The following is an 11,326-nucleotide window of genomic DNA, read 5'->3' on the forward strand; positions in this document are numbered from 1 at the left end:
AAAGTAAGTTTTACTATTTTTTTTAATAATTATATAAATAAACCATGAGTTATATTGATTTTTTTTTAAATAAGTGTATTTCTACCTTTAAAATAAATAAATAAAATATTTACGTTCCAACCACCAAGATCGGGGAAATTTGATGAGATGACACTGAAGGTGCCCTTAATTGCAAAAAGTGTCCGCACTTAAAAAAAGCGCTGGTGGCACTTTTATTTTTTTTGGACGAAAATGCCTCGGTTGCGAGACGCAACCGGCATTTGAGAGACACACCCGGCATTCGCGAGACGCAACCGGCATTCGCGAGACAAAATTAAAAAAATAAAAAAAAAAATCGTCTCTTTTTTTAGCTGAACATTTTTTTTTTTAATTAAAGGTATTTTCAGTGTCATCTCATCAAATTTCCCCGATATCCGTGTTTGATATTATTTATATAAAATATATTTTATCTACACTGGTACTCTATAATATATATATATATATATATATATATATATATATATTTAAATATGTAACTTTATTTTTATTTAAATTGTTATTTTTATCTTATATTTGTTAAAAAAAAATTATTTTTTTTATTATTTAATATTTTTTAAAATTTATAAATATATATTAACTTTATAAAAAAAAAATTATCTTATTTAAGATTCTAAAAAACCACAAACATAATTAAAGTAATCGTATATTAATGTTACATTCTTCATATAGCTATAGAAAAATAAAAAATATTCAAAAAAAAAAAAACTTGGCCTGCATCCCATGAAATTTCATATTATTTCTGATAGAAAACCCAATAATATTTACAGTACATATAGAAATGTTCTGTGCAAGACACAAACATAAACTAAAAAGAAATCAAACAAACCAACTGTTCTTGCTTCCAGCCTCTACCAAAAATTCCTAGAACTAAGATCAGAAACTGAAAACACTCTCTTAATTTAGTTATCTCGAACCGAGTTCATACAAGAACAAGACTAACCGTCTGGATCGATTGATCAATTGATCGACAGAGAGTGTTGCAGCTTCTTTTTCATGAATCACAGTTTTTAATATCTGTTAGTAGTGGCTGATAGCAATTGAGCTGTTGTTGCCTTGCTCCTTTTTATATATATAACAATGCTTTCAATTGTATTAGTTTTTGTGTTGAAAACATATTTCTGTCTCATAAATATAAATATATATGGGGCGGCGATTGAGCAGGATATGATCAAGCATGGGGCATCCTTAATGGAGAGAAGACGACAGTTAATCGTGCATGATCAGATAAAGAGTAATTCTCCGGCCAAGTACCTTTCTCCACTTCAGTTGGGAATAAAACCGCATTCTTCACACTGAAACCTACCACTTGTTCTTCTTTATTACCATTTTCTTCTTCTTCTTCTGGCTCTTTGTTGCTGTTGCTGCTGCTGCTACTGCTCTTTTCTATTTCTCTTTTCTCTGACCATGTAGGATTCCAAATCCTTTGCTGAGAATATTTTTACAAAATATGAGAAATTTAAAAGAAACAATTCTAAGGAGTTTAAGAAATAAAGGGAAGTTACCTGAAATTCTTTGTAATCAAGAACACGATTTCCATCAATATCTGCTTGCACCCATAAATCCCTCAACTCTTCAAGACTAAGTCCACGGGGATGGCCAGTTAAATTAAGCTGTTGGATGAATTAATAACACATCATTTATCGTCAAAGCAATGGTCAAAGCAAAATAGATTATGTAATTCGAGGAATTAATCATACTTGTCGCGATGCTTCACAGAAACCAGAGTATGTAATATAATCGCCCTCACTATCAGCTTTCAGGAAAGCAAAAGCATCATCCTCTGTGAGGGAGGCTCTCCGAAGTAAATACTGCAAATTGAAGAATTCTAAATTAATTAAGACATAATGAAGTTTTCTTCATAATAATCGAGAATGATGATTTACAAAGAGCGAACAAAGCCAGTCCACGAGTACAAAACAAAGTTAAAAGTGAAACCATTCTCAACCATTAGAGAATACAATCACAGTCGAGAAGAACTTATGAGGTCTACCTCCATTTTTGGAACAAGCAGAAGGCAACCATTAATCACGTCTCAAAGAGCAGGTACCTTGTCCTGCCAGAATTATCAAGCAATATGTCGGATACTAAACATGCTTTTTTTATTATAACGTCACTTTTGTTAGCAGGTTTCAAGGACATCAAACATAAGACTACCCAAATTATGCACAACCAAATGAACATGAACAAAACCTTGTACCATATGTTAAATACAAGGGATATAAGTTTTTTTTACCTTAAACATACTAAATACTGCTTCACTCCAACTTGTTTTGAGCAATTTGCGGTATCTATTAGGATTAAGAAGCCAGATAAAATCCACACCGCATATGTTTCCCCGATGATTAATATGGCTAACCCACTGCATCAAAACATTATAAGCAATATAAGAAATATCCAAAACAATTAACAAAATGCTATTTAGTAGGCTGCCTCACCTTTTGCTCATCTGCATCAGTATACTGATGCGCAGTATCATACGCCGACGCAAAGCCTTGGGATCTAAGGAACTTGTAAATATGACCTCGTTTACTTCCATTCCAATCCCTAGACACAGTAAAACAACAGTTAATACCCTATTTTTGCTAATTGCCAAAAGAAAATTGTTGTAAATTTAATCGATGTGGTGTGACTAGGATGATGAAAACTGGTTTCTGAAATGTTTTTAACTGAAACTTATCCTCTCATCAATCATTTTCGTCAATCAAATCATTCAAATCATTAATTAAAATACTAAAATGCCCTTAATTTATATTTTGTTACAATTTAAAATATTAAATATGAAAGGATATTTTAGTCATTTAATCCAGCTAACCCTAAATAATCTACTATTTCATCAAATAAGCTCTTGTTGATTTGTAAATATTTCAAGCATCTAGGAGAAACTCAGAAAATTACATATAACATACCCACAGAGGATGATAGGTAAAGGATTAAGCTTGTGTTCTTCCTGGTAAGATTCAACATATTGCAAAATTTTGTACACCTGCAACAAGATGACATAAAATGCATGATTAGGGCACAAGAGATTATTAAAAAAAAACTCTATTAAAACTACCATAAGTTAGGTACTATGCAATTCAGTTTTACCTGGTTTAATCTCACCAAACAAAAACTTGAATCATGTGGAAACAACAGGTGGGTATTAACAATAAGCATTTCTTGGTGAACATCATTGCTTAGACAATGTGGTGGGAAATATTCAACGTGCAATAGCTGAGCAACACGGTCTCCGATATCGTTAAACAACAATTCTCGATGATTTAGAACTCTGAAGTGATCTTTGTGCACTGAAGTTAGAAGACCTGTCAAATTTGCAAAATTGAAATAACATTAAGAAACCAACTTTCAAATTTCTACAAAATTACCCTTTGGTTTAAAGAAGACAAAATCATTTATCCAATAAAATAAACATATTTGATTTCAGCACTAGGGTTTTTGGAATGGATGACCTCTACTTCCAACCTATTTTGGGTTATATCCAAATAAGTAACAGTTTTGTGATAGAGAAGATGAAAAAGCAACTTGCTATAGAGTGGTCCCAACAACTATGTGCTCTACTTGCTTTCATTGTCATGGAAAGTTTGAACAAAAATGGAGAAAAAAATGATGCAAGACAGATGGGGAAGATGATGATGATGAATTAGGGCATCCTTTTACAACTAGAAAATATGTAAAAAATGGTTGATTTAATTAGGTTTGAAGAAGGCATTATTACCATCTCCACGGTTATTGGTGCGGGCAAGCTTGAAATTGATGTAACCAGCATTCCCAAGTCTCTTCTCATACATATTAACAAGTTCCTCATTCCCAACCCAAAATTCCTATAAAAATGAAGACTTTAGAAAAATTCATCAATTCTCTAAATAACCCATAAGAGAAAATTCATCAAATTACCCACCTGAAGACAAATAATGGAAGAACGCTCACACAATAGCCAGTTCAAGATTTTATGATTCCTCTTCCACCAATAAGGTCTAATATCACTTTCCCTGGAAATCTGGTCCTGTTGAATTGAATGAATTGAAATGAAATGAAATGGAATTGAATAAGTAAGTACCCACCCATCCACCAAAAAAAACCCACCTACCTCTTTGTTGAGTCTCTTGTAAATTGGAGCTAGAATGTTGAAAGTGGTGCAAGAGATTGAATTGGGTTCTGCAATGGAGGAAGCAATGGCATAACTTCCAATTCTAGAGATTTTGGGTTTGGTCATTAGCCTGCTCTTCTTCCTTCCCATATCTTAAAGAACACAAACGCAGAGAGGAGGGAATTGCGCATGCGCTTCTTCAAAATATGAATTTACGGATGGAATCACTAATGGAAATGGAATTTGGAAATGGATGGCCTTGATTTTATGATCGATCTCTTTTCTTTTAAGAGAGAGAGAGAGAAGAAAGTCGGAAAAAAGCATAATTAACGGGATACAGAATACAGAAAAAAGCCGGCGGGGCCGGCTTTTTTTTCGTTTATGGTGGAGACCGTAGACAGACAGATAGACAATATACAGATATTATTATTATCATTTTTTAATAACCGTATGTTATTTTTATTATATTATTTATTCATCACTTCAATCATGCGCTCCTTTCATTATTATTAAAGGTCGTTGGTTTGGATTCGGAATATTTAAATGTCTTTTGTTTTTTTTTTTTTTAATTAAAGAAGAATTAACATTATACCCATAGTCATAATCATGGTCTCCCGCTTAAACTTAAAACATTTTTAGATTAAATTGAAATAAGTTATTTCTAATAAAATTATAAAAATTTGGGTCTATTTTTTTTTTAATAAATTTGAATCGATTTTTTTTGAATTAAAGGAGAATTAACATGACACTCGATGTCATGGTCTCCCGCTTAAACTCAAAGTGTTTTCAGATTAATCGAACTCGTGACCTTTTAATCTCTTAAGCCGACTCTTACCACTGGGTTACCTTGGTGGGGTATTATATATGTGACATTTATATATAATTCATGTAATTATTTAACTACTTAATTTCAGCGAATTAAGAGTTTTTAACTAAAAATTCTGTGAATTTTCTTAGTCAAAACACTTAATTCTATGAATTTCCTTAGTCAAAACACTTAATTCGCTGAAATTCAGTAATTAAAATAATATATAAATTTTTTATTTATTTATAAACACGTATATAACAAGTTAACAACGTTTAAAATAAATCTTCATTTTATATAAGGTTAACCATAAAATGTATTATGAAGTTTAAAAAGAAGAACTCTAAACACTATATTAACTAAAGAAGTCACAATTTGATAATTTAGCTAATAAATAATATGTATTTATGTGATTATTAAATAATAACTTAAAAATAATAATAATTTAATTTTTTATTCATTTATATATACTTTATATTTTTGTTTCACCATCACAATATAAATATTTTAGTGAGAATGATTGACTATATTATTTACAAAGATTATAGGATATGTTCGGATAAGATCAAACAATCAATAGTAAGATTGATTTGGATGCTCATTTGCATAATAAGTTTGTTAAAATAATTTAAACAATCGAAGAAAAAGTATAATAAAATTATATTTTTTTTTAAATACAATTTTATCTCCATGTACCTATTCAACTTTTAAGCTTAGCATAGCAATTTTCTTTTATTATTCTTTTATTCATTTTCTTTTATCTCTACTAACAAAGAAAAAAATACTAAAGTAAAATAAAATTATTTTAATTATATATACTTAGTAAAAATAATTAGAAATATTCATTTTAATTATTATAACTTATATAATTGTTATAATAAATTAAAATCAAATATACATAATTGTATAATTATTTTTTACATTAAAATAGGGATGAGATTGAGTATAATAAAGAAGGATAGAGACAATTTATAATTTAACATTGCATTATTACGATAAAAAAAAATATTTTTTAAATGAGAGTGGTGAATATAAAATTAATAAAATAATAAGAAATTAATACATCTTCCACTTTTACTTAGTGGACGATTTTTAGTGGGATTGAGGGTTTGATTTTTTATTTTTTTAATAGAGACTTTTAACATTTGAATTAACATGGTGGGATGTATTATGTATAACATTGTTTATAATGTTAATTATTAAATTTTATTATAAATATAAAACAAACAAGATATTTAAATAAGTTGAGACATTAATCCTATCATTAAATAACCATCTTAATAAGTCTTAACGATTTAAAATAAGTTGAATATTATCAAATATAAAATATAATGAATAAGCTAAATCAAACTTTGTTTAGAACTTGTTTGATCTTGAGTTTTTAAGATTTATATAATTTTTTAAACAAAATCTTGTTTGATAAATAATAAAAGGTTGTTAGAGATTTGTTTAAAATGTTTTTTTTTATATATTCAAATTTTAATTTATTAAAAGTAATATAAGGGTATTTATATTCTAGTTTGTAAAAATGAAGTAAATTAATTATTAGAATGAAATGATTTAATATAATATATATATTTTTTAAATCATAGACAAACTAAAAAAAATATAAGATAGGGAACTGGACTTTCATTTTATCATTTTGTACACATTTTCAATTTCTTGTCATTTGTTTATTCATGTTTTATCTCCTTCAACTTATTTGAATTTTTTTTGGGTTTTATAAAAATATATTGTTTGACAAAAAAAAAACAAATTATTTAAATTTTAATTAGTTTAATTATTAAAATACTTTTCTTTTATATTTAAAATAAAATAAAATAAGAATGTTTTAATATTCTTTGTGCAATTTGGCATTATGGAATTTGATTCTCATAAAACAAGTGGCGGAATGAATTAAAGAGAATATTCAACTTAAAAAAGAATTGTCCAATGGTTATACTTCTATCAACTTGTTTCACATAAGGGCTTGTTTGTTTGCAAAATATATTAGTAAATTGATTGAAATAGATAAAAAAAAAATAAAAATAAAAAGAATAAGCTATAAATAGGGTCCCAATATTGACAAATCACTATAAATAGGTCCCAAGCCAGCTTTATATGTGCTGTAGATTCTGTATAATAATCAATGGTTCAGACCACACCGTCTAGGTTGTGTTATGCTCGATATTTTATTCTCCACCTTTTTTATATAATTTTTTAAATCATTATTCATTTTAGGTAATAAATTTATAAAATATATATAATTGTTTGTTATAATTAAACTGTTAAAATCATTTTGACTGATTATTTTGTTAAATGATGAATAATTCAAATATATAACTTTAAAAAGAAAAATAAATAACAGTAATAATAATAATAATTACATATAAATTTGTTTAGCATAAATATATCAATTTGTTTTAAAAAATAAAAGAATAATTTTGCTATTATTATTTTTAATAAAATGATTTACAAATTTAAGGAATTGGATCTACTCTCACAAATCCTATATCCTATATCCTATATTTTCTTTTTCCTCTAAAAAAAAAGAGCAAAATAATTATTTTTAAAAAAATAAACTTTTGCACTCCCCTCAGAGAGGGAACCCTCAGAGAGGGAACAGACAGTACGTGGGAGTGGACATCCTTAGTACAAATTTAAGGTTTAGGATTTTCTGTTCTTAAATTACCGTGTTCCTTTTGTTTATCGTAATATCGTAAATAAAAGAAAACTTTTTCTCCTTCAACCTCAATATTTTTTATTGTTTAAATATGATTTTCAAACATAAATACATAATATACAGATATGGAGGAGACGAATGAGCAATAAATTCATCGTCATCTAAGTCTGCAATATCATTATCTGAAAATGGAACGGAATAGATGTATGTACATAGAGTATTATATATGTTATCCTTAATTGAATTTGGGATTTTAAGTAATTTGATTTTTTTTTTAAATATAACCTGTAAATAAATTTCTCCCCTCCCACACGGGCACTCAAAATGAGAAAAAATATTGCACTAACAAAATTTGATCCCTAGATTGGCATTAAACATGTTCTTAATATTTAGTCATGTAACATAATATAAAATAAAATAAAGAATGATTAATGATTTGAATAATTTGGTAAAAGGAGTTACTATGATTAAATATTAGTCTTCAATTAGATTTGAATTATTTTGAAAATACTAGTCGACTTATTTGGTATAGGTTTTTTAGAATAAACTTTGGATTGGATTTTATTTAAACCATTTAAGGTATTAATATATAATAATAAACTAATATATATATATATATATATATATATATATATATATATATATATATATATATATATATATATATATATATATATATATATATATATATATATAACTAATTAATGAATTAAAGTAAATGGTTGATAATAGAGTATGAAATTATATTTGTTTCAATAAAAATTTTATATAAAAATAATTGAACAACTACATAATAAAGTTTAAAGAGAATTTATAATTTGTTTGAATTTAGTTAAAAATTGAATAATTTATAGATCTATTGAAAAAGTATATTACGTTTGGTTCTCCAAAAAAATAATTATATTTAATATATGTGAACATATAAAATCTAAAACATAGGAATTTATAAGTAGTAGACACGTCTTAAAATAATTAAACATATCTATTTAATTAAAGTAACATTATTTTATAATTAGTTGGACCCAACCGACACGATGTCTAGTTTTAATGTTTTTTAATGTAATAATAATTAAAGGATGTTTCATTGTTTTTTTTGGGTAATAAATAACTTTTTTTTGGTAGAAAATGTATAATGATGGGAGTTGTAATTTAAAATAATTAATTATCACTTTAAGCAAAAAAAAACAAATTGTTATGTTTTTTTTACTAATTATGCATGTATCTGACCCCTTTTTATAGTGCCGTGTTTATATTTGTTTTTTACTCTCAAAATATATTATTTTTACATTAAACAACTCTTGGGCGGCTTGTATGCTTGTTTAGTATTAGCTTATTTAAGATTTTATTTGAATTATTTATAATATCTCTTTTTATAATATTCATACAAATAAAATTAAGAGCTTGTTTGATCATGATTTTTGTAAGAAATTTTATGAGTTTTTTTTTATGTTTTGTTGAATAAAAATAAGGTTATTTTAAATTTTGTAAGATGAATTATATATATTTTTTATATTTATAATTTAAATTTAATAAAAAAAAGATTTTAATTAATAAATTAAGTAGTTTAATAATTAAAATTATATTATAAATATAAATATGTTTCTTTTTAATATAAAATTTTTAAAATAAACTATTAAAAATATTTTAATTAATTAAGTGATTAAAAATAAATATGATTTGATATAAATTTTTTATAAATTAAAAACATTAGAACACTACATCATATCAGCTAAATGTAAATTATTTTATTTTTTTCTTACATATCTAATAATGAATACTCTATACTCGATAAACATGGTACAGATGGTCGGGTTTCGAGATTGAAAATGGAGATTGTGCGAAATTCAAACTCGATATTCGATTATATTAATATTAATATATTTTTATTAACACTTAATGTGGATACTCGACTATATTAATATTAATATATTTTTATTAACAATTAATGTGACATTTTACATGCACCGCAAGATAAACATCAAAATAGATACACTATTTATTTTATTCTTTATACTCCCTCCACTTAAATTTTATTTTTTAATATTTTCAATATTATTTATTTCTCTTTAAGTCATTGTTCTTCTATTATCATTTTTTTTAATAAAAAACATTATTCTTCCTCTTTATTTTTATCCTTATTTTTATTCTTAATCTTAATCTTTGCTTTTAACTTTTATTCTAAATCTTCTTATAATTATAGTTGTTATCTTTTTTAACATTTATTAAGTAGACAAATAATTATATAGGTATGTTATGTACATTTATATTTTCTAACATCTTCAAAATTATATTAGTTATTCTTAACTTACAATTTTATATAAAATTTAATTAGGTAATTGGATATTCATAAAGTACTTCACGGGAATAGATACCGACAATACTAGAGTTAGTGAGTTACCATGAAATTCGGGGCAAGTTGGTATAATGAAATAAATATCTGAGTTTGGAGTCAGATATTTCACTCATCCCTATGTATGAGTGATTCAATCACATTTCACATCTTTTTTAAATGATAAAATTCATTTAGTTTTATATTAATTTTTTTTGTGCAAGGGTTAGGTAGTATCGGTTTTAGATATTTAAATAATCAATATCACATGAACATCATTCTTTTTATAATCAATCATATTACTTAATTTATTAATGAAAATGTTAAAATATTTTTAATTCAAAATTATTATTTATTATTTTATTATTATATATTAATACTTTTTAAATCTTTTTATTAAAAAAATTTTATATTCTCAAAATTATTACTAATCATTATTATTTTTTTAAGTTATTTAAATAACTCTAAACCAAACTAATCTAAATTAAAAATAGCTAAAAACTAATTAAACATAATTCAAAATAACACAAATATTAAATTACCAAATAATATATATATATAAAAACACTTATTTAGGCTCAAAAATCATGAACTATAAAAGTCAATAACATGTTTCATACTACTCCAACTATGAAACATTTTTTGATTACAATTCACATCCGCTTTAAAATATTCATGTTTCCTTATTCTTAATTTTATATAATTGCTTTGTTTGAAAAATTCAAATATATTAAAACGAAGTTTGTTTTCACTTAGGTAAACAATAATGTTTTTCTACTTTCAAACATTTTGAATGAAATAACTATAATATGCGATTGAATTTATTTAAAAAATTCAAATCAATCAAATATCATTATATCCACTATATTATCAATCATATCACTCAATTTATTAATTAAGATACTAAAATAAAAAAAAAATTAATCATTATATACTCCCTCCGTTCCATTGTTACTGTTTTCACGTTGATTAAGAAATAATATATTATATGTGTAGTGGATAGTTAAAATGTGTAAGAAAAAAATAAAAAAGACTACAATACCCCTAAGTCTTTTTTTTGGGGGGAAACAACTTAGTGTCATTTCATTAAAAAAACCCAAAAGAGGAAAAAAAATACAAAAGTTTAAGATCAGATCTAGACAATTTCTAGATTTGACAATGAAACAATAATTGAATTACAGACAATAACAATAATCAATTAGAGCCTACAACATTTTTACTTTTATTCTACTTGTGACATTCTCAAACGAAATATTCCATATCTGGCAGAGCTTTCTATTCTCTTCATTCCTTTCGATTCCTCTCCAGAATTGAATGAGTGCATTTCTATCTGAAGTTATATCTCTCCAAATATCTTCAGCGGTTCTACTTCTTCCACTATGAGTTCTTGAATTTCTTTCCAGA

General features: G+C 25.6%; 1 protein-coding gene across 1 annotated transcript; it reads right to left on the reverse strand.

The window, feature by feature from the left end:
- Window positions 1-740: 740 nt before the first annotated feature.
- Window positions 741-4,463, reverse strand: LOC124919986 (uncharacterized calcium-binding protein At1g02270-like). Its single transcript, XM_047460364.1, has 10 exons — window positions 4,127-4,463; window positions 3,938-4,042; window positions 3,755-3,860; window positions 3,127-3,341; window positions 2,946-3,022; window positions 2,475-2,583; window positions 2,273-2,398; window positions 1,737-1,847; window positions 1,542-1,649; window positions 741-1,465 (listed from the first exon to the last, which is right to left on the reverse strand). The coding sequence occupies exons 1-10, from the start codon at window positions 4,274-4,276 to the stop codon at window positions 1,208-1,210; spliced, it is 1,365 nt and encodes a 454-aa protein (XP_047316320.1). The 5' UTR covers window positions 4,277-4,463; the 3' UTR covers window positions 741-1,207.
- Between the last annotated feature and the right edge of the window lie 6,863 nt (window positions 4,464-11,326).

This window comes from Impatiens glandulifera, chromosome 1 (genome assembly GCF_907164915.1).
Source record: "Impatiens glandulifera chromosome 1, dImpGla2.1, whole genome shotgun sequence".
Taxonomy (NCBI): domain Eukaryota; kingdom Viridiplantae; phylum Streptophyta; class Magnoliopsida; order Ericales; family Balsaminaceae; genus Impatiens; species Impatiens glandulifera.

Bases quoted from the DNA above. Each gene is read 5' to 3' on its own strand.
- LOC124919986 (XM_047460364.1), bottom strand. From the start codon at position 4,276: ATGGGAAGGAAGAAGAGCAGGCTAATGACCAAACCCAAAATCTCTAGA. The intron at 3,342-3,754 runs GTAATAATGCCT...CAAATTTGACAG, and splicing joins CACCAATAACCGTGGAGATG to GTCTTCTAACTTCAGTGCAC. The intron at 3,023-3,126 runs GTAAAACTGAAT...ATCTTGTTGCAG, and splicing joins GTTTGGTGAGATTAAACCAG to GTGTACAAAATTTTGCAATA.